Source organism: Gouania willdenowi, chromosome 16, assembly GCF_900634775.1.
Source record: "Gouania willdenowi chromosome 16, fGouWil2.1, whole genome shotgun sequence".
Classification (NCBI taxonomy): Eukaryota; Metazoa; Chordata; class Actinopteri; order Blenniiformes; family Gobiesocidae; genus Gouania; species Gouania willdenowi.
The window spans coordinates 19084791-19108342 of NC_041059.1; the positions used below are offsets into that span (position 1 = coordinate 19084791).

Genomic DNA, 23552 nt, shown 5'->3' on the forward strand with positions numbered 1-23552 from the left:
GCTTATATCACATGATGGCAGTCATTTTTAGCTAATTCAGTGCCATTGACGTACTTTTACGTCAATTACGTTTTTTCACGGAGATTACTAGAAAACACCCTGGCGGAGGTCCCTCATCATCTAAGCTGTAAAAGAACGAAACAAGCTTGAAACTAAATAATTTTTTCTGATGAAATTAGAGACTTATCTTTCAGAATCAGAATTCAGATTGTCATAGTACAAATTATTCTATGGGTCTTTAAAAAATCAGTCAAAATGCTCAAAAACGGCTGGCACTGAGGGGGGTAGAAATTCTGAAACCGGCTGGCACTGAATGAGTTCTCAAATTGTTAAAAGAGCTCCCAATTCTTCCAAAATTTCTCCAAATTATTTCACAAAATCTCCCCAATTTACATTCAAATAATTCCACAAAATCTCCCCAACTTAAATTAAAATAATTCCACAAAATAAAATAAATTGAAAGTGAAGATCCGACAGGGAATGGTATCTGTCACCTATTGCTTTGATATTATCGGTGCCTTACATATTTTATAACTATTTATTCGTGGAAGTGCAAATTAGGGGACGATAATGATTAAATTACTCATTTTTCCACCTTAAATCTGTAGCCCACCTAAGATTAACTGTTCCGTATTTGGCCCCTGAAATAAAATGAGTATGACAACCTTGCTTTAAGGGTTCGTTGTTTATTTGAACTTTGTCTCCACCTGTTGCTCAGGTTTTGAACTGCAGGCTGCACTTCCCTAATGCATCTTCCTGATCCTGCACACAGTTCACTCATCCTGTCTTTGTGCTGACATATGTTACATATTCACCATCTGTGCTCTAGCTTTGGACTTTTATACTGTACAGAGAGCAAATGCACAACAGGAATGGATGAGCGTGTGGGTACTGGTTTCAGGAGGAAGAGATGTAATGAGTGACTTAAAGAAGGAGTGTAATGGCAGCTACCTGAATGATAAATATACAGTAGAGTCAGCCATTAAAAGGACCCGTTGCCCATCTGTATTTCTTATTGCCCGAGCACAGCATAGTACACATACTTGCTGTTGGCCGTTATTTTCTCGCGAGCTGTGTTTACATGGAGGAAATTATTCATGTATTGGTATACAATTGAAATTATGATGCAGTGCATAACATGTGCTGACATAGGTGTAAGACATTTTTAATAAGTTAAAACAAGAGAAAAAGCCATGTGCACTTTCAAATTGACTGTTACTAAAATCTCCTACAATAAACAGTGTCCAACGTTCTGATGACACAGCATAAAACTGTTCTCTTGTTTTATTAACAAGAACAACAAAGCGAAAAACTGCACAAAATGTATTATCTCAGTCAATTGTATCTAAAATATCCTAAATGAATCATTCACAGTCTAAAAACAAACATGCATTTTTTTTGTCTGGACACTGAGTGGAGCATAAAGCATGGCAACAGCAGTGGACGGGTCAAAACAAATTGTTGATGTAAAACCTACATTTGTACAAAAAGTCTTCTACCGAGGCTAAACAGCAGGCAATCACAAAGCCTCCTGGGTAAAAATATAGCAAAGTTCAAGAAGGTCAGGGAAGATAAAATAGAAAAATGGATTCAATCTTCTCCTCCGTCCCCACCCTCCGGCTCCAGCCGAGGTCCCAGATTGGGAGATTGTTCCTGCTCACTCTGGCCCTCGGTTTGGTAAATCTCATTGTCAACCATGGACTGGATGTGGCTCGGGGGCCTGTTGGGGAGGGGGGGACCCTCACCAGCTGATTCCTCAAACGGGCGATAAATGCTCACCTCCATGCCGTCAGCTCTGGAGTCTTTAGACATCAGAGGTTTCTGTGAGTCTGTTTGTCCAGGGAAAGAGCAGTAAGTGTCCGTCTCTCCATACACGCCTATCTCTACACCTTTCCTCAGGAGGTGGGTGTAGACCAGTGTGTCCTCAATGGATTCATACACATGGCTCTCGCTGTCCTGTTCTCTTTTGGGAAGGCCATTGTACCCTGGCAGGAAGCTGGTTCCGTTCGGATTGTAGACGGACACTTGATGTTGGAGCATCTTTTTCTTCTTCCTGTTAAATGAAACACAATAAGACTTTTAAAGCTGTGGAAAAAACTGTCCCAGGCCTGCACACACAGAAATATATAAATTAATTAATTATTAATATGAGCACTAGCAACAAACAACAAGGTTTACCTCACTACGACACAGACCGTCACCAGGACAACGATAAAAATGACCAGGAGTGCAGCAACCACACTTAAGATGATGGTCAGAACGTCCCCTGAAGGAGAGAAAACAACATGTATTATTACATTCTGACATGTTTATTCAATGTATCAAAAGACCTGATCATTTAAATCTTATGAAACAATCAATTGGAAGATTGTAACAGTAGCATGTGAAATTAAGCCCTGTATTCTAAAGAGTAACTAAAGCCCAAAACCACTTGTTACTGCTGAAACCAACTGTATTTGAATATAAAGTAGTGTTTTTGATTAATCATTGTCTAACTGTTGACATTTTAGTCAAAGTTTTACAACTTAGTGTCTCCAATTTCTACAAGAGCCACACAATCATTGGCAAAAGAACCAAAGGAAGAAACTGAAGACACGTCAGAACCTCAGCAGTTTATACCTTCATATCTTGTTTGTTGTAGAGAAAGGCATACTTATAAAGATACATTTAATTTGTTAATTAAATTTGACATGTACTCTAGAGGCAAAATAGCAGTAGCTATTGCATGGCTGAACAGTTTAAGACAATGGTACCCAACCTCTTTTGTAACGTGACTTCATTTCAATGTCACACATTTCTGGCGAACCCAAAGACACTTTTTTTTCACTCCTAGAATTAGTTTGATTATGTTTGTTATATTGTGTTAAAGTTACAGTGTAGCCAAGATTAGTGAGGAATTGAGCAATCTCAGATATTTTTGTACCGCATTTGATTTGAACTAGATTTATATTTGAGAAAGTGAAAGTATAGAATACAGTTGTTTGAAATGGTGTGTTGTGTTTTAAATATAAAAATAACTGAATAATGATTCAATTCCACTTTATTCATAGCGCCAATTGCAACAAGTCATCTTTTATCGATCAAATAATTTATAAAATAAGGTAATTCATAAGAGCGTATAGATTTAATAAGAATTATTTATTTAAAAATATATTTTTAAAATCAGTAATTTATTTTTATTTAATTACTAGACATTTCTGGCGACCCCATTTAAATTCCAGGTGACCCCACTTGGGGTTAAGAAAAAAACAGAAACAAAAAAAAAAAACTTAAATTATTATCATATTATATACTATCTTACTTTTCAGTTTTCTTCTTCTACATTAAAATAAAAGTAAATTATTTAATTCAACACATGTAAATGAGTGATCTCCTGTATTCCAACAAATACATACTTTCAACTGATTGATTATAATTTATTTTTTTGAATTTGAAATACTTTATTAATCCCCGAAGGGAATTTCTGGATTACACTCTGTTATTTTAGGGACATGCTTCTCACACACACACACACACACACACATGTACAAACAGGGGCTGCTTTTACTATGAATGGAGCGCACCAGGGCAGTTTTGGGGTTTGGTGCCTAGCTCAGGGGCACCTCGGCATGACATCGGGAAGCTATTGCCTTCCCGATGTCATGCATTGAACAGCAGTTAAAATGCAAGTAGACTGAAAACATTGGAAAATGTAAAAAATAAAATAAAACAAAATAAATTGCTAAACTTTATAAAATGACAGCGTAACCAAAGGAATATCTCCTCCTACTTTTGGCCTCTCGCAGGGTGATCTTAGTGATGACGCCGAAATCTCCCGTCTCAGGCATACAGTTGGACATGTTGAGGTAAAAGCTCTCGGACACAGTGATCTCACTCTGGGCCTCTTCGATCTCGCTGCGGCTGTAGTCCTCCTCGGGGCTGCCCACGCGCTGCACTCTGATGCTGGTGTGCCCGTTGCTGCACTTAGGCTGGCTGAGGTTGGTAAACACCAGATGTGCCCTCATGTTGGAGGGGACGGAGACCATCCAGGAGACGGTGGAGTAGTGCTCCATTCCCATAGGCCAGCCAGGGGTGGCAACAAGGAAAGGGCTGTTTTTTGATGGAGAAATAGTGAATATGTACCTTTCTGAGGATTAAAGAAAAGAGCTAAAATTAGGTTGAGCATCTGGCAGTGTCCATCCATCTAATACAGTATGTAGAATTGTTGCTTACCTGGGATTTCCTTTTCAAAACTGGCGTTCAACACATATTTGTAATAGGATCTTTGGATTCTGCCAGGCATGCTGGACAACCATGTCACGGACATGTTGGTGTGGATTTGGATTGCTTGCATGGCTCCACGGGGGCAGAAGTGTCCTATTGTGGCTCCATTTTCCTCAGCCACTTTGAATAGGATGCTTTCTTTGCAGATCTGTCCAGGCAGGGACTGCTTCAAGTCCCCAGTGGGCGAGGTCAGGCGTACGGTGCTGTGCTGAGCAGGGCGGAGGGTCCAGGTGACACTCCTCAGGGGGAAAGGAAGGCACGAGGGCAGAAAGGGCACCAACAGCGGGACTGGTGCTCGTGGGCAGTCGTTGGCATTCCTGCACACTGACAGGAAAAAAGACAGTTTCATCTACAGAGTGAAAAATATTTGACCTCCATCCATCCATCCATCCATCCATCCATCCATCCATCCATTTCCTGTTTTTCATTTGACCTGAATGAGAAAATCAAAACTCACCAGTTTGCAGGAAAAACAATCTATAAATGCTTAGCTGCAAGCAGATGCAGGTAGATTAATGAGACAATGAACATGATGTTAAAAACTAAAAAGCATGAAATTAAATTTCTTTTAATGGCTATACTTAATGAAGTGTATTCTTATTATTGGGGCTTATTTTTATTGTATTATTTAAAAAATAATAAATATTAAAGAAAGACAACTTCTGCTTTCAGCCCTTCACAACAAAAACCTCGATATGAGATTTAAAGATCAATAGATATTTTCCATGTTTTAACATTAAAAACTGTTGGTAACACTTTACTTGAAGTTTTATACTAAGGCTGACATTATGCTGTCATTAGCATGATTAAGGTGTCATGAAGGCTGTCATTTGGTGTTGTTCGCTAAATTATGACACTTTTTGCTAAATTGTGACACCTTTTGAGCTTTGTTGGCACTTTTTGGGTTAGATGGAGGGATCTAATGTGGTTAGAGTTAGGGTTAAGGTTAGGATAACGAAGGGTTAGGGCAACCAACAACATTTATTAGCCTGAATAAGGTGTCATGACGGCTGTCAATGACAGGTGTCATGTAATAATAATAATGACAGCGTAATGTCCGCCTTATGTGTAAAACTTCAAGTCAAGTGTTACCAAACTGATTTTTTCAATCCTTCCTGCCTTAGGAGTTCCCGGTTGGCCCCTTGAATCCTGATTTACCTATGAGCTTGGTGCCAGTTATGTGTACATCATCTGGGAGGCAGTCCTCGAAAGAGACTTCAGAGTTTGATGTGATTGTAATGTTCTCCTTTGCCACCGAGTTCATTTTCATCCTGCAATCAGACGTGGGTCTCACTTTATCGATGTGGAGGGAAACGCCGCTCAATCTGCTGGGATCCACTTTACAGGACACTGGAGAAAAGAGGTGAACAGCACATTTGAAGCTACTGAATGTTACCAAACGTATTCCATCACACATTGAAATTATTGAACACAGGTGCTCCAATCACTGAAAGGAGCAGGATCAGTGGATGCTCCAGTGCATCAAGAAAGAAAGGATTTTTGAACACAATATTGTGTGATTAGCTTTGAGTCGACCCCCCTCCTGTTCCAACATGACTGTGCATTAGTCAACAAAGAAAAGTCCATAGAGACATGGATGAGTCTGTTTGGCGTGGAAGAACTCGGCAGGCCTGCACAGAGTCCAGACATTAATCAGAGAAAACACCTCTGGGAGGGATTAGAGCAGAGTCAGGCATTCTCATCTCACAAAAATGCATTTGTGGAAGAATGGTTAAAAAAATCCAATTAATACACTCCTAAGCCTTCCTATTAGGGTAATAGCTGTAAAGCAGGGGTCAACAACCTTTCTGAAATGATGAGCCTCACCATAGATACTGAATAGTCTGAAGGGCTACCAGTTTGAAAATAACTTCTTAAATACTAAATGTTCACAGTTTCACTTTAATGAGAGGGTAAGATAAGGAAGGCTAGCGGTAACTTAAAAAGGTAGGAAATGTTGAAGTTTCAACATGAAACACTTTATTTTGCCTAATTTATGCAATCATATCATTTTATTATACATGTCGTTGAAATGTATCATCTTCCAATTTTTCAAGCTACTAAAAAACAACTTTTAACATTTTATAAAATGTAAAAATTGTCATATTATACAAAAAACCACCTAGTGTTTTAAAAAATATATCTTATATATATATATATATATATATATATATATATATATCATATTATATAAAACATATCACTGCTCAACCTAAAAACATGTGTCACACTGTTTCAGTGGAAATAAACATTTAAAGATGGTTAATTTAATACTAAAACTCCATCATATGCAGCAGTATTTAACTCTACTAAGTACTAACTACACCTCTTTTATGTATTTATCTTTGTGAGTTTTAATCCTGAAAAGTAAATCAGTTATTAGATGTAGCTCTTTGGTGACAGGAGCTCCTGAGGGCACCTCACATGGTCCATGCGGGCTGCCTGGTGACCGCGGGCACCGCGTTGGTGACCCATGCGGCAAAGGGTGGGCCACCATCATATTGAACGCTTTAGTTCAAACCCGATGCCAATCAAGTTCATAATCCCGTGAGGGTTGATGAGAGAATAGTTTTGGCAAAACCTTTTCTCCTTTGGTGGAGCAGATGGAGGTGCGTGGGATGCACTTCAGACTGAGAAAAATCACAGGAGGATGAGTTTCTTGCTGCTGACGTCGTTCATGCTCAGAGATGAGGCAACCTCAGAATTTCCCTTCACCCTGAGGGCTCACAGGAGAACGAAGGACCAATGCTTCCACACAATATTACTCACACTGGGATTACCCCATCACACTCTGACTGTTAAATAAACCACCCACATTATAGTATACTATGAAAATGGAGAAAATGGCATCATTTAGACAAACTTTCTGTTACACGTAAAGAAGATGTCACTCATTTTGTGACGCCAACAACATACAGTATAATGGGAGGAATATCACTCTTTACATTAATCAGGTCAGGTTCTCTTTCATAACATTCGTTTCAATGTCTCACTATGGGATATACGCCTCAGCGTCAAATCTCAGAAGCCCTATCTCATTACGCCAATCTTGCAGATAATCCTGCCTACTATAAGTAGAGTGGGCGGGGAATACAGCGCCTTTCAAAAACCTCTTCTCACTCAGAGCATATCTCGGGTCGCAGCATCTGAACTGTCCACAGATGGAACCTCTTTTGGATTCCGTCGCCGGACACTGCTGTTGATATTGTTCTCCGTTTTCTTCGACCACACCAGAGCCAACCGCTGACACACCTGTCTTTGGCTCGGCTCACCACTTTACTCGATGCCACACCACGGCTGTCGAGCACCGGACCCAACACATCAGTTGGCGCCTCTGTGACAACACCGCCCTCGCCACCCCACGCGGTCACCAGGCACTGGGTGTCGGCCCTCCATTAGCTTAGCGGCTAATATGCATCTACGCTCAGAGCCTTTTCGATTTGGGGCCCAGAAAAAAAGCAAAAGTCGATTTCTCATTTGTTTGCTAGTCAATTATTATAACGGTTGGTGGTACCGAATAATTGGTACATATCGGTATTTAAATGGGGCCCATTACCCCGTACGCGTCATGAGGGCAACGGGGGACCTCGGGGGCCCTTTTTTCAAATGACTTCTCCTCTATTAGTTCTCCTTAGATCAGCATGCAGTTTGGTATGAATACTCTATGGAAGAATATGATGAGACGCTTGAAGCCCCTTTTTTTTGTTTTTTTTTTTTTTAAATGGGGCCACCACATACTTCCGGTAATTTCCAAATTTATGGAAACATAGTTGTGTGATATATCATTTCAAAGATAATTCAGCGTAGATTACGATTATGCCTCGCACAATTCCACTAGGGGCCAGAGGGGCCCACCCCCCTTTTTTTGGCAATTTCCATTAAAGTCGTTTTCTCATTTATTTGTGAGTCAAATATCAACAGTTGGTGGTACCGAATCATTGACACATACCAATATATGAATGGGGCCCATTACTCCATGTGTCCCCTGGGGGCCCCATTTTTCAAATGACTACTCCTCCGTTAATGCTCGTTGAATCGGGCTGTAATTTGACATGGATATTCTATGAGCAGATGTCAAGCTTTTTGAAAGGGGGGCGCGGGACATATCGGAACATAGTCGTGTGATATATCGTTTCAAAGGCAATTCAATGTAGATTACGATTTTAGGTCGCAAAATTTGTTTTGTTTTACTCAGTGAAACCGAGTCATTTGACTGAATTCTCGGGAACGTGGCACGTGCTATTCGGCGCGGAGACGTTCCGTGGGCCCGGCTGCAGTTCATCTGAACTTGTTGAGAAACCATTTGTGCTAATTACGTTTTTGATAAAAAAAAAACATTTTTAAGAATATACATTTATTTTCGGAAATATATGTTTCTGTTAAAATAATTTAAGTGTATTGAATTTAAAGTAGCAATATATGGTTTTTCATAAGTCAGGAGTTCTGTGCGAAGGATGTAATATTTGATACAAGTCAATTCAGTGTTGAGAAGGCATGACTCAGCATCAACCATTTTAAAAATTCAATGTAATCAATACCTGTTATTCTTGAATGGGTGAAAAGTTGTTTCAGGGAAAGTCTGAAAATGGAAGCCTTTAGTTATCAGATATAATTAGGAAGCAGGGGCCTCAGCTATAACTGTTGCATACACACGAAAACAACAAAACAAGGCCTGAAAGATGCACAACACAAAGTTTGTGATTTATATAAATAAACGTAGAGTGAGAATGTGCACACCGGTTTGTTCACTTTGACTGATGCACACCAACATCTGGAGACAAAGGGAAATGATTTAGGTGAGGTGGTCATTTAAAGTCAGATTCAACTCATACTTTTAATGTCCTCACTGATTAGACTTGTAGATCCACCTAATCATAAATACACACTCCTGCACTGTTATAGATGTGCTTACTTAGTGAGCCATTAGGTCCATGTATATAAATATATTTTTTTTCCTGAAGCACATTTTCACATTTCTGGTGTACACACACCGTTAATATGGATCTTATCTTACACATTGGTTTATAAATGAGGCTCCAGATGAGGGATGTCCCAATACAACTTTTTCACTTCCGATACAATGCCTTTGGTATTGGCCGATACCGATCCGATATCAGCATGAATCATACATACTTTTATTACTTATTTTGTTGCGTGGAATGTTAGAAAAGGCTTGATCAAGTGATGTTACTCAGAGAACAATAGTCAGCAACAGTAGGTATGAGAAAAACTGACCCAATTATTATTAACCAATTGGTTACATGAATTTTAACCTTCAACATAATATCTACAGTATTCTACAATTGAAAATATGTAATATAAAATATATTGGCGATTTTAGATGCAGTCCAATAAAATCCGATGTTTGTTTTCTGGCTGATGTCAGACCTATATCCGATATCAATATCGGATCGGGACACCCCTTCTCCAGATCACACAAGCAGCACTTCTCACTCAACACTTATCCTTGAGAAACCGTTTGATTTTTTTTTAAGTCAAAAAGGCTGCAGGACAGATCTGAGTTAGACTCGTCAAATTTAGATAAAATAACAAAAATTACATCTAGCTCATTATAAACCTGATTCTCCAACTATGAACCTGTAAAATGAGGACAATATGAATATTTTAAACGTTATTTAAAACTAAAGTCTTTCAAAACACTGCTCGTGTACACACCTGGTGGTGGACTCACGCTTGAAGCGGACACCCTGATGTTAACCGAAAGCCCAGATGAACCAGCACGCCTTCTGTCCATCTCACAGTTCCTCAGCGTGATGGAGAAGTCCCCCTGACTCTGGGTTGGCTGGGCGTCTGTCAGCCCCAGAACCCAAGCACCCCTCCCTTTGTTGTGATACTCCACTCCTGTGTCCTTCTTCAAACACTGGGGCAGTGTGAGGTTCAGAAACTGAACAGCCGCCTTGTGTTTGTCTGGGACCTGAAAGAACCACTCCATCACGTCGTCATCAGGGAAACTGAGGGGATAGTTTGGGGAGAGCAGCTCTGATGACGAGGTCCCTTTGGGTAAAGTCAGCGTGATTTTAGCAAGAGCTGAAAGAACACAAAAAGAATAATTACACCGTGACATTGGAAATGAACAAAAAGAGAAGTATCAACTAACTTACATTTGATTTCCTCTCCAGTGGACAAATGGATCTGACCCTCTAGTTGGTGATAGCCTGCTGGGACGTCCAGAGAAATTCTGCCCTCATTCAGTATTTGAACACTGTTGATTGTGCCAGTTCTGCAGTAAGTCCCTAAATCCACAGTCCCTGTAGATTGGAATGCCTGGATCTTGTATGTGTGATAGTCTGGACAACTCTGAGACGGATGGACCTGTCTCATGGCTGTCTCTGTAAAATCCACTTTGATAGATTTCCTCATAGGTGTTGATGCCTTTACATTCCAGATGAAGCGACGCTTGAAATCCAACAAAGGAAGTGAGCCAAAGTCGGACTGGATCGTGTGGCTACTGCACCACATCCAAAAGCACTCTGGGAGGAACAAAGTTCACCAACAAAATGAATGTAAAACAATAATCTTTGCCAGTGGTTCTCAAACTTTTTTTTTTTTTTACTCAAGTACCCCCTTTTTTATGACTCAGAATTCTATGAAAAAACTACTATAGAGCATAATGATGGAATGAATCAGTGATACCACTATCATGCTCTAATCAAGATAATTTTCATTATCATATGATGATTATTTTTTAACTATAATGCCCATTGAGAGCTGGAGATAAGCACCAGTAGACCCTGCAACCCTGAAAACAGGAACAAGTGGGTCAGAAAATGGATTTCTAACATGAAATAAACATGATAGAACCCCATATTTTTTTATACTTTCATTGTTAATTTTCCACTTTCTCAATCTCAAGTACCCCCTATAGTGCCGTCGCATACCCCCATTTGAGAAACACTGATCTATGCCAAATAAACTAAATAAATAAATAACTAAAAAAAACCTACCAATAGTTTGTTCAATCTCCACAATGAATACATCCTGCGGTCTGGCGCAGCTAAACTCCAATGACACCGGTTTGTTGTCCGTTATTGACACGGACGAGCTGCACTGCTGTGAGCGTCCTGACCCGGTGCACACATGGCAGCCTTTGGTTTGAGTACTGCTGATGGTGATGATGGTGCCCCGATCAGCAGTCACAGTGAACCTGGGAGCTGTTGGAAATAAAGCAATGAATACAAAATGGTCAAGGGGACAAAGGATAAAACCGCAAAGTTGTCCCATCATTATCAGCCCAAATGATTATTGATTGATTCCTGTAGATATAATAACGATATGACGAAATGGTGTGAGCCTAATGTGTTGTAGTGTTGAGAGGCTGACTTTATGCTCTTAAAAGGAATGCTGTCATGCTGTAGCCTGCTCCACACATAGGGGAAGCAAGAGAAACATCAGACCAACTTTTAACTCTCTGTGATCCATAAACAGCTTACATTACCTCATCTAAACAACCCAGGCTCACTGCACTTATCCTATCACCAGAGGTGTAAACAGTACTGGTGTGTCCTACTCAACTAGAAGTACTGTTACTTGATTGAAAATTGTACTTAAGTACAAGTAAGTCATACATAGAATACTCAAGTTTATTCTCGGTAATAAATCTTGCCACAGTTCCCTTGCATGCAGTAAACATCTCATGTATAAACATAAAAAAAGAGATTAAATCTTACACAAATGGAACTTAATTTATTTACCACAAAGGCATCTGTATAAAATAAAAGGTTTGTCAAAAACGTACAATTTTGTTTTAAATAAAATAACACCAATTAATTCAATTCAAAAGAAAAAATAAATAAATTCTCAGGCTGAAATAACAGCCATTCAATGCTGTTTTGGCACAGTGCAATATGTTTAATCTGGTTGGTCGTCTATGATGTGATGCGTTTGAGTGTTGTCTGGTCATTTCATTTTTTTCTCCCTAGTTTCACAATGTCAGTTGATTTTAAAACAAAAATAATAATAATAATAATTTACTCAGTAACGGTTGGATGTAGAAATGTGACGAATTACTCGCCTTATTTTAAAATGTACTAATAAGTACAAGTAAAATCACTGCTTTGGAAATAAACTTAAAAAAGTACAAGTACCCATAAAAACAACTCAGTTACAGTAACGCGAGTACTCCATTAACTTTCATCTCTGCTTATCACTAAACAAGTGGACATATCAAACAGGACCTGTCACGTGACACTTTAAATCATGAAATGATGTCATGATGAAAGAGAAACACAAACGATGCAAAACGAAAAAGGAAAACTCACACTGATCATCAACAAATTCATTCTCACAGTCATTTCAACAAGATCTGAATAAATGATTAACACCTAATATAAAAATAAAAAGCGGTATAATTACTCCATTTGCGGATATAGACACATATAGTCAGGAATGTACTTAAAACAATGATCATTCATAGTTAGTTAAACATTTCCTCACCTGACGCTGCAGAGACAATGAGTTGCAGTAGGAGCAGGAGGCGGATTCTTCCTGGTCCCAAACACATGTTGTCTGTCTGTCTGTCTGTCTCACTGAGAGGACTCACTCTACACTTTATCCCACAGGCTGATCACATTCACATCACATGAATCCTGCTTTTCTCATCCCGGATCTCCACATTTTTTTTTCTTTCTCGGTTAGTACGAGGACAGCCCCTGGGAGTAGTTTCACAACTCCCTTCACTCCCTACAGAGCGCACGTCAACAGTTTTCAGGGAGTGTCCGGATCAGGGACGGAGTGGGCGTGGCAGGCATGAACACGTGGCCAGGTAAGGGTCGAGTTCTCGCGACACGAAAGAAAGAAATAGAGCAGGGGGCGTCAACCTCATTTTTGCTCATGGGCCACGTACAGTGGAGTTTGAAATCAAGTGGGTCACAGATAGTTAGGAATAAAGTGCAATCTTGCAACGTTATTTTGCCCGAGTTTTCAGTTCCATGTATAACTGATGCAGTATGATTGGCGCCAACAATATCCAAGCAATAAGTGACTGATATTAGTCCTTGCAAGATGAACATTTAAAAAATCCTTGATTTTGAGGTCATTTATTGTTATTTTTTTGTCATTTAGAACCGTTTTGTGGGAATATGTTGCAATTCAGAAAAAAATTGAGATATCCAAAATTTGAAATCAAAGACTGCAGTTGTGTGATATAGGCACAAAAGCCCCTGCAAATATTGTGTCATTTTATTAAATGTGTGTATTTATTTGGAGGAACAAAGAAAGTTATGCATTATATATTTGGGAATTTATGCAATAATTCATCTTATTTTTTGGGCCTAATTGGATGATCTAAAGGGCCGGATTTGGCCCCAGGGCCTTTAGTTTGACACTTGGGGCGACTGTGAATCAGGTGATTGAGGGATTGTCTTCTGATCGAGAGGTTGGGGGTTTGATCCAAGTTTATACCTGTCTATGCGTCGTGGTGTCCTTGGATAAGACACTGAACCCTGAGTAGCTCTCAGCGCCTTGCATGGCAGCTCAGTCCCATTGAATGGGTGAATTAGTTGATAATGTAAAGCAGTTTGGGACTACTTCGGTATATGCATAAAATCAGTTAATAAATCAAGACTATTTACCATGTGAAATAGACACATTTTAAATTCTTTCATCATATATAGTTAGCACCAAAAATAAAACCCTGAAAACAATATTGGACTTTATGTTTTTCTCACTGGTAATTCACTATTGTAGCCTTTAAAGAGTAACTAAACCTCAAAGCCCCTTTTTTTTGTTTGTTGCTGAAACCAAATGTATTTAGGTATAAATATAGTGTTGTTGATTGATTCTTGTACAACTTTGGACATTTTAGTAGTTCATTTGGCATATTTTGTTGTAAAAATGTATAAGTGACTGCCCTCTATGGGTTAAAACCTGGCTTTTTGCTATAGGCTGAGAATTGTTGTTTGTGACATTTTGGTGGCTTCATACATCACGAACCAGCACTGTTGGCCCCTCCCCTCCTGTAAAAAAAAAACTAGCGCTTGAGGACTCTGCAATCTGTGGTGAGTAGGTTGGGTTGAGAAAATTGTGACAAAAGAGGTATAGTAAGTCTTAAGTAGGTAGTTAGCATAGCATAGATTGTTCTGAAATTATTATAGTATAAAATGCACATGTCTTGACTGCGGGTGTCTTAACTTCTCCCATAGCCCCGCCCATAATCAATGAATTTCCTTCCATAGACTCGTGCCTTCCAAAACCTAAGGGTTTAGTTACTCTTTAACGTCATTCACTTTACCAAGGCATAATGATTAATCTACATGATTCAAAAAATATTTCTCTCCCCTTTTACAGGTATTTATCCTGTGCTATTCTCTGAGCCTTTACGCGCATCTCGAGGATTTGTTTGCCCGTAGAGTCCAATGCGTTTGGGCCGGTGTGAACGCGCAAATTAAGTCTAAAGCGGACCAGGCAAGCATATTCCAGAGCATTAATTTTGTCTGTACTCGGAGCATTTCAAATAGAAAGCTAGAGTATTACAGTGGCGCCATGAACACTAACCCTCTCAGCTCAGACCAAACAAGTATCGAACTTGACGAGAAGAAAACTACTTATTGAGAGTAGGAAAGGTGAGAAAATGATTGACTGTTCGCCATTTGGCTGAAGTCTGGGAATATAATGGTGTGAAAGCAGCCTTAGTTTAAAAAAAAATCTATTAAGATGATTATTTGATTATTTGCTGATGTATTTGAAGCTTGGTGGGCTGGTTTGGTCTTGGCTATAAACTATTTGGCATGTTTGAAGTGCATGTGAAGCACCTTAAAAAAGCACGTGTATCATTCTCTTAATAAGTCCTATATTTATGATAAACTGAAACCCAAATAAACAGTCCTAAAAGCACCAAAATAAAGGCATTAAAATACTAACATAACCATCTAGAAAGTACAACTTTAAATGGACAAGACTAGGAACCATTACTAATAACCAGACTGACCGAGAGAGAGCAGCATTAATCAGACAAGAAGTTAATGAAGCAGCAATCCCATAGTGTTCAGACACGCCTTAGGTTATGGGGAAGGTAATTAGATGATCCAAAATGAGTGAAAAAACAAGGGATTACTGAGTCTCTCACACAAACAAGAGTGAAAATAACCTAATGATCAACAGAACAAACTGAACAGCTCTTTAAAAAGTTAACTCAAAACTAACCCTGACTAAACATGAACAAAACACAAAACCCATACACCAACATAATTAAATCAGATATATCTTTCCTTAAGTAGGCTTCACTCAACCAAACATTTACAGAGCAGATTTACTATGAAGCTGGTTATCAACATGTTAACTTAAGACAGGTGATTTCAACTTGAATGCATGCACACGCACATAAAACAGGTGGACACTGCAGCGTCAGACCAATCACAAACACGGAGAAACCGTGCAGAGCAACTTATGGTACCATGAGGAATAGAGCTTAATAATATGAAGATTAAAATCCATAATTCAGACCAAAAACAACACTGTTTTGTCAACAAAAGCAGGAAAGAAGGAACACTGCAAGTTAATCAATGTTTCATAAGTACCTTTGTGAGATAATAATATTAATAATAATAAATGAGCGGACACGGATCAGTTTCATTTTATTACGTGTTTCTATTCATATCCGCCTCAGTCGGTGGCTCTGATGCTGCATTCATGCAACTCAGCTTACATCATTAGGTGGACAATATTTGTATTGCCTGTATTATCTTACAGGACCTGAGGCTGTTAGCATCACCAACAGGTTATATGAGTAAATGAATGATGTCATCGGGTCAAGTAAAAGATTGCAATTATCCATTCTTTCTCCCCGGTCAGCTGTCAAGATTGTGTACAGAGAATGACCTGCCTATTCTTGTGCAGGTTATTTTCCAAGAGAACAGATTGGTCAGGAGACGGGGCTTTTATACTCGCTCAAATCTTATCCGAAAAGAAAACCTACTCCCAACCAGGTTGGCCCAGGTTACCATGGTGATTTACTCTGGTAAGAAATTAACCAATGTAATAGTAGAGAACATGCAGAATAAATCCCAAAAGTTAGTTTCATAGTACAGGCCCATTAAGATGACCAAACCTTGGTGATAAATACAGACTTTAACTTCATGTCCGTTTTATCCTGCGTCAACTGGTGCCTATCATAACAACATGGCGCCAATCTGTCCTAGGGTGAGCCCAAAGCAACAGATTTTAATGATTTAATAAATATTTATTATCTTCAAGGGGCAGCCAGCTGTATTTAGGCTACAGTTAAAAAAAAAAGAGCATATATACACAATGCACATGTCATATAATGAAAATCCTGTTGCAACAGTTCAAACACCAAGAAATAAAAAGCCCAAATGTCTTCACCTTATTGTGCCTTTCAATTTTATTCTTAGGATTTAAGAGTTCACATGTGAGCTTTGAGCAATTGTGGATAAATATCTTTTGAAATATAAACTTAAATGATCACTCTCTGCTCATCATTTCAAACCAGTCAGAAAAACTATAATAAAACAGTTCAGTGTGGATACACAGCCTGACTCAAGCCTCTCAGTGGTGAAGATCCACTAACAAATGAATGGAAGGTGGAACTTATATTGCATTAAGTATGACACCAACACACTGACCCCCATCCTCACCAAAAAAACTTGCTGAGTATTAAGGCTGCGCAATTTTAGCTCAAAACGAAGTCTCGATTTTTTTTTTTTTTTTTACTTTTGAAAACTCGATTTTCAATTCTGATTTGGATTTTTTTTTTCTTCCAATTTTCTTTTAATTAAAAAAATGAAAACCATACTCGTGTATTGGGAATGAAGTGCAACTGCAAAGCTTTAACTAAGAATTTTGGGTTTGATAAAGAGAACCTTTTTTTGTGTGAGGAAAAAACCTGACACATAATTAGCATTTAAAAAAGGAAGAGGTAGTCGTGGGGGGGCCTATCACATTAAACATGTAGGAAACTTGTTTTTCAACAGTTTGTAAAAGGAGAGAGATTCTTGCCGTGATTACACATGATTAAACGGGAAAATCAATTTTTCAATTTTGACTTTTTAAAAATCCCCCTCAATGATCCAATTTCGATTTTATATCGAATAATCCTGCAGCCTTACTGAGTATTCTCAGTTTTCATTGAAAATGAATAAGGAACATGACTGTTGGACTGTTAACATTAAAAAAACATTATGAGTATTCTGAAATAACATAACCAGGGTCGTCACACACTTTTAGTTTACGATACAACGGTAAATTTGTCAAGCCAAAATTTCCAAACTCAGTTTCCCAATACGTGTCAGTAAATCTGAAACATATGGAATGACATTATACATGGCAGGTTTCATTGTAAGGGAATAAACAAGAAAGATGAGACGGCATTTTTTGAGCGATATCAGTATTTATACTGACTGAAATCAGAGACTTGGTGCTCAAAGAACAACATAAAAAGGAGGTTTAGACTTTCAGTATTGATAGAGAAAGCCATGGATACGATGAGAGAATATGTAAAAAAAAAAAAAGATTTAGTCGCAAATTAAAGAAAGGCTCGACTATGTGACAATCCACAGAGAACAAACAAGATAGAATAGGACAAGCTATTCTCAATTTAACTTTTATTCAAACATTAATAACAGTAATACAAATAAGCATTTATACCGAGCTTAACAATAGAAATCTAACAATATCAGTCTTGAAATAGCTCCTATTTCATCATAAATAACACATTGTGATTAGGAGAAATATCACACTTACGTATCTTGGATTGGACATGACTGTAGCTTATATATAATTAATGCATGTGACAGAGCACTAAAGATGAGTTCTCAGTGCAAAAGTTTCACACGTTAGATAAGGCAAAAGACTTTTAATAAAAGTTTAAAAACTATACAAACACAGCTGAAAGGTAAAGTTTGAACAGTTAACGCTGACATAATCTATATATAGGAAGGTCAGCAAGAGTATACAAAACACATTGGTCCCAGAATATAGGTTATTAATAACTTTCATCTGAACTATCTTTGATTTGTACCTCTGATGGCCTAAAGATGAGGTTTAAAGGTCAAAGAACATTCCACACTAATCAAAGAGTTCCCTAAACCCTTTGACTATACCCTTTCATGTCAATGGTTAAATGGCTACAGATATAGAGATACAGGCAGCACAGGCTAATGGTCAGGGGTCCCAAACTGCTGGTCCACGGGCCACTTCCATTCAGTCTTCCCTCCTTTTCCAGACTTGCAAGAGTATACAAAACTCATTTTTAACTGAGTTTTTATTTAACCAGATTAAAGCAGAAGCATCTACAAACAACATTTTGTTTAAAACGTGTTAAGATAAAAGATTTAGCAAGAAAAAGTAAATGGTCATTTTTTCCAGTTTATTAGCTAAAATTATTTTATTAAATACTATTTTTTTATGTTTAAAAAAGTGAAGACATTGTTGAATAAATTAAAAAATAAATAATTATTGTCATTTGCTATTTAAATTGCCTTTATTGTACTGGGAAATAATAACATATGTTGGGAATTGGGGTTTTATTTGCTCGTGTGACACTTTGAAATGACATCTTTTGTTTCCACCAGGTAGGACTCAAGACTGTAGATTTGGCTTCATTATATTGTTTTTTATTATACCCAGCAACAGTATCTAATTCTTTACTTCCTTGTAGGCTCTACTTTTTACATTTATGCACACACGTAAAAGTTTTATGTATTTCATGTCTAACAGTTACACTTTTATGCGTCTAAAGCAGGGGTGTCAAACACATTTTTGTACAGGGGCCAACAACGGAGCAGTTCTTAAGTTAACCGCAGTAATTTCAACATTACTGTGCACTAGTTTGCACTTTCATGTATCACTGATATATACAGTATTTAAGGCACTGAAAATATGTCTAAGCAATAAGTGACAGATGGCAGTGCCGGCAGGATCTTCACTTCACAATTCCTTGATTTTGTGACTCAATTTGACTGCAGAAATGAATACAGTCTCTTGATATATAGGCACAGGAACATGGCAAGCCCCTGTAAATATAGTGGAGTTTCATTCAATTTGTGAGTTTAAGGGGACTGAGATATATACAACAGAGTTATTTTGTAAATTTACACAATGATAAACGTTTTCCCAGTCATTTCTACTATCTCTTGCCGGCCAAAAGACACTTTGAATGGCCGGATTTGGCCCCTGGGCCTTGAGTTTGACACATGTGGCTTAAAGGTGCCTAAAGGTTAAAAAAAAATGTTTTACAAAACTGTAAAAAAAAAATAAATAAATACAAAATTAAAAGAATAATGTAAGTAAAAGGTGTGCATGCTGTAGCCTATACTTTTCCTTTACCATGTAATGTTCTTTAGCCCAGCATTAGAGAGCAGTGCAGCCAGTGGCCCAGGCCAGCATGGGGTTTTGATCCCTGATGTAGGTAAACAGTTATCTTGGTCTCCTCTGCTCCATCCCATTAGGTAGAAAGCCTGCAATGATGGGCACTGGCCATATGAGCGCAGCAACACTCCACACGATGATGACCAAAGTCATGAAACAAGCCACAAGTGTCGACTCTATGGGTTTTCTGTTCAGTCTCCAACTTTTGTCTCCCTTCAGCTCGTCGAGGCTGAAGTCCACGCAACAGAATGAGACCTGGTCCCCGGCCTGCTGGCCCCGCAGCCTGCCCTGACCAAACCTCCGGAAGCGGGACATCCCGCAGCCCACGCACAGACGCAGCTCCTGCTGACCCCCGGTGACCCCCAGGTGCTCGATGACAACGGGTGAGATGGCCCTGTTGAAGGAGGCGGAGAAGAAAGCCCTGCCGTGGTTGTTGGTGGTGTAGAGGAGCACGTCGCACTGGAAGCCCAGGCTGCTGTCCCACCGCGCCACCAGCGAGGTGGGCAGCAGCCTCTGGACGCTCACATTGCACTGGGACAGACCCTCGCTTTCCTCCACGGACCTCTTAGAGAAGCGCACGTCCACCTCCAGGTTGGCCAGGTACCTGCTGGAGGAGTTGGTGGGCGGCAGGAGGAGGTCCTCGTCGCTCCAGCCTTGGCATCGCAGGAGAAGCGTGGCCACCGCGGTGAGAGCCAGCAGGCGGCTCGGTGACAGGCTCAGCATGACGCACGGAGCGGATCCCCCGATCGCATGATGGTGCTGCTGGAAAGATCCCCGGGAAAAGACGCAGGGAAATAAATGTCAGCAGCCACTGGTGGTTTTTGACAACGCTGCTCCCAGCGGAGAGACACAAATCCCTGCCTGGTGGCTGCTGGAGAGGGAAACCTCCACAGCGTCACATGCGCGCATATCCCCTCCCTTCAGACACACACACACACACACACACACACACACACACACACACACGCACACACACACACACACACACACACACACACACACACACACACACACACACACACAAATCCCAAAGTGTATAAAAGCTCAAACTTTCAAAACCTCTAAAACTGTCCCTATATCAGAATAATAGCTGCATCATGTGCTGAAGGTCTGTTTGAAGAAGACATTATTTATTGTCACATATACTAAAGTGTTTCTATAGACTGAGGAGCAGTGCAGAGGTGTGGACAAAGTTCTCACCTTTGTTACTCGAGTGAAAGTGCACGTCCTCCTTTTCAAAATATGCCCTACTGCCATAGCTCAGTCAATGTTTTAGGTACTTTAGTGAAAGTACTACTTAATGTAAGTATTGAAAGTAATTAATAATCTTCAACATAATTTTCCTCATCATAATTCCAAATGAGAAAACACTGATGCTCAATCTGTTACATATTTATAGTACTGTAGTATAAAAGTGAATAACACTGGTGTTACATAAATTACCTAAATGGTTTTTGTTCAGATTGACTAAAAAAAATGCATTGACAGTTAAATAGTACAAAGTTCATTCATTAAAATGACTGCGTTATTAGTTATTAGTGATGAAGTAACAATAAACAGAGGAAGTGAGCCTTTAAGAATCAACCCCCCTCAAACGTGTAACACTTAATTGAAAATAAAGACATATTTAAACCCACATTTGAAGTAATTTATCATATTAATGTTTGCTTGTTGAGTTGAAAACAATGGAGTTAGGATGCTGTTTTGTATTTGTGTGTGTGTGTGTTTTTTTTTTTTATTTTTGCCCATATGTTACTCTCTGTGTTTGAACGATAACCCCATCCTCAAATTTCCTATCTTGTTTGTTCATCTGCTCTGTGCATTTATGTTATGCTTGTTTCCCTCAGCTATATTGTGCACTCAGGGGAAGCCAGACACATCAACAAACATGTGCCCCTGTTGAGCAGCAGTAGCAGCTGCAGAGTTTTTGTAGACTCACTGTGTGGATCCAGATCTGCTGTATCTACGTTCTCTTTGTGTAAATGACCTAAAGCACTCTTTCCACAAACAGTAAATGTAATTCCAGCTGAAAGCTGGGTACGCAGCTGCAGCTATGCTCCGTGAGTTTTAATGAGTATTTGAATATTGGGAGCTGTGATTGAACACCTGGTCTAATTTTGGCATTGCAGCTTAGAAGTTGTTGCTACATGAGGGTCGGTTCAGTCATCACTGTTGAAAACACAATAATTGTAAGCTGCACAGAGTTTGACCACAGTTATTATTGTATTCTAAGACATGCAATTCTTGTTTTTGCTTCTATTTGACAAATTAATTAAGCAATTTTAGATTTCCAAATGCAAAACAAAGTGAGGTTAAACAGTAAGCTCAACTTACTTTATTGCTGCACACACAGAACACCAAATTTCATCATCCTTTCACAACAAGAGCGCAAGTTATAGGCTTCACATCATAGTCACTTAATCAGTCAATACATTTAAATATAATATTATGAAATAGCTGAGCAATAAGAATATTTTGAAGAAGACCTGCCTTCATTATTGATTACTTGTTCAATAACTTCTCAGGAAGTTGTGCCTGTACCTTCAGATATAAGTCTATGATTTGTGTACGTTTTTAGTAGAGTTGTTCAATATTATCTTTCAGCCGATATTCATCATTATTCAATATATACCGACATACAATATAGACCCAAACTAATTTTAAGTGATATTTGGCATATCTCTCTAATAAATTAACAGTAAAGTGTTTTTCTGGTGGTGGTTTAGTTTGGTGTTTTTTGCAAAATTGTCAAAAAAAAGATTGAACTGCAGTGTTAACCTAAGACAAATGTAGATATGCAAAAGAAGAAAAAATTGCCAGAAAAAAAAAACATACTGGCAAATTGCGGCCACTGTGATATCTAGCATTTCTGAGTAAAGTGCATTTCAGCTGTTTTTTGTCTTTGTTTTAATCTAAGGTTTTATATCTGCGCAGATTTATTATTTTCATGCATATACACATTTATACATTTGTACAGCATGAAACAATATATTCCAAAAAAAAAAAACTTGCATTGATAATGTGGGCATTTTAATATTTTATTTCATTTTATGCTTCGTGGTTCTGTACTGTCATTTCTTCTCTGTTCTTTTACCTCCTCAGACTTAAGACCGCAAGATACATTTCCATTTGCTAATGACTCAAGCATTCAGCTTCTGATAAAGGAGAGCAATATGGCCATTACTGGATAATTAGCTTGAATCTTTTGTTGTATACTGTACTCTTGCTGAGAACTTATAATGCATCAGTAAATATAATAAGCTATTGACAGAATCAGATCAATGACTGTGAGCTGAGTTGATGAATTATTCTGTTTCATCTCAGCAGGCAGGAAAGCCATTTGTTTGTATTGTGTTCATTTGTGCTTAAAAGTGTGTTTAAATGGCATAATTTGCTGGAGAGGTCTGCTTCTGTGTATTTGATGTGCCAGCCTGGACTGAAACATGCTTTTGATCTGAATTTGCACCTGAAAGACCTTTTCCCTATTTAATTATGTCAGTATATTCAAGTAAAACAGTTGTTTAGTCCTGTTTTTCCACGCACATGATTCTAAATATGCACAAATACCCCTAGATATTCCAATTACTGGTCCCTTTCCATCAGACATGCTCCAGACAAAGTGGCCAAGAACAAGGATGTGAAAAAAGCTTTTCTTCTTCATTAATTATGCCATAAAAATGGAAATGGTTTTGTGACAAAAATGCAAATGGACAGGGATGAAAAATTCTGAAGAAGAAAAACGTATGAAAGATTATTTATTTATTAAAACATTGCTTCGGAAGTAGAGCCGATCCCTCTGTCTCATTGATCAGACTCAGGGATTGGTAGCAAAAAGCCTCACAGTCACAGCAGTCACTGTCTTTAAGCTTATGTTTTACATTTGAGACTCCAGAGGTTTCACATTGCTGTCATTTCACTACTAACGGCCAGGACTAATCACCACAGCA

The 23552-nt window shown here is 38.7% G+C and overlaps 2 protein-coding genes across 2 annotated transcripts; both read right to left on the reverse strand.

Annotated features, from left to right (window-relative positions):
• Nucleotides 1-413: 413 nt before the first annotated feature.
• Nucleotides 414-12992, reverse strand: LOC114478108 (CUB domain-containing protein 1-like). Its single transcript, XM_028470941.1, has 9 exons — nucleotides 12718-12992; nucleotides 11229-11435; nucleotides 10386-10754; nucleotides 9940-10311; nucleotides 5422-5613; nucleotides 4213-4587; nucleotides 3770-4126; nucleotides 2179-2266; nucleotides 414-2053 (listed from the first exon to the last, which is right to left on the reverse strand). Exons 1-9 carry the CDS (start codon nucleotides 12782-12784, stop codon nucleotides 1591-1593), a joined length of 2490 nt encoding a protein of 829 aa, XP_028326742.1. The 5' UTR covers nucleotides 12785-12992; the 3' UTR covers nucleotides 414-1590.
• Nucleotides 12993-17981: 4989 nt separating this feature from the next.
• Nucleotides 17982-20515, reverse strand: tmem158 (transmembrane protein 158). The gene has a single exon (XM_028470942.1). The coding sequence runs from the start codon at nucleotides 20326-20328 to the stop codon at nucleotides 19654-19656; it is 675 nt and encodes a 224-aa protein (XP_028326743.1). The 5' UTR covers nucleotides 20329-20515; the 3' UTR covers nucleotides 17982-19653.
• Between the last annotated feature and the right edge of the window lie 3037 nt (nucleotides 20516-23552).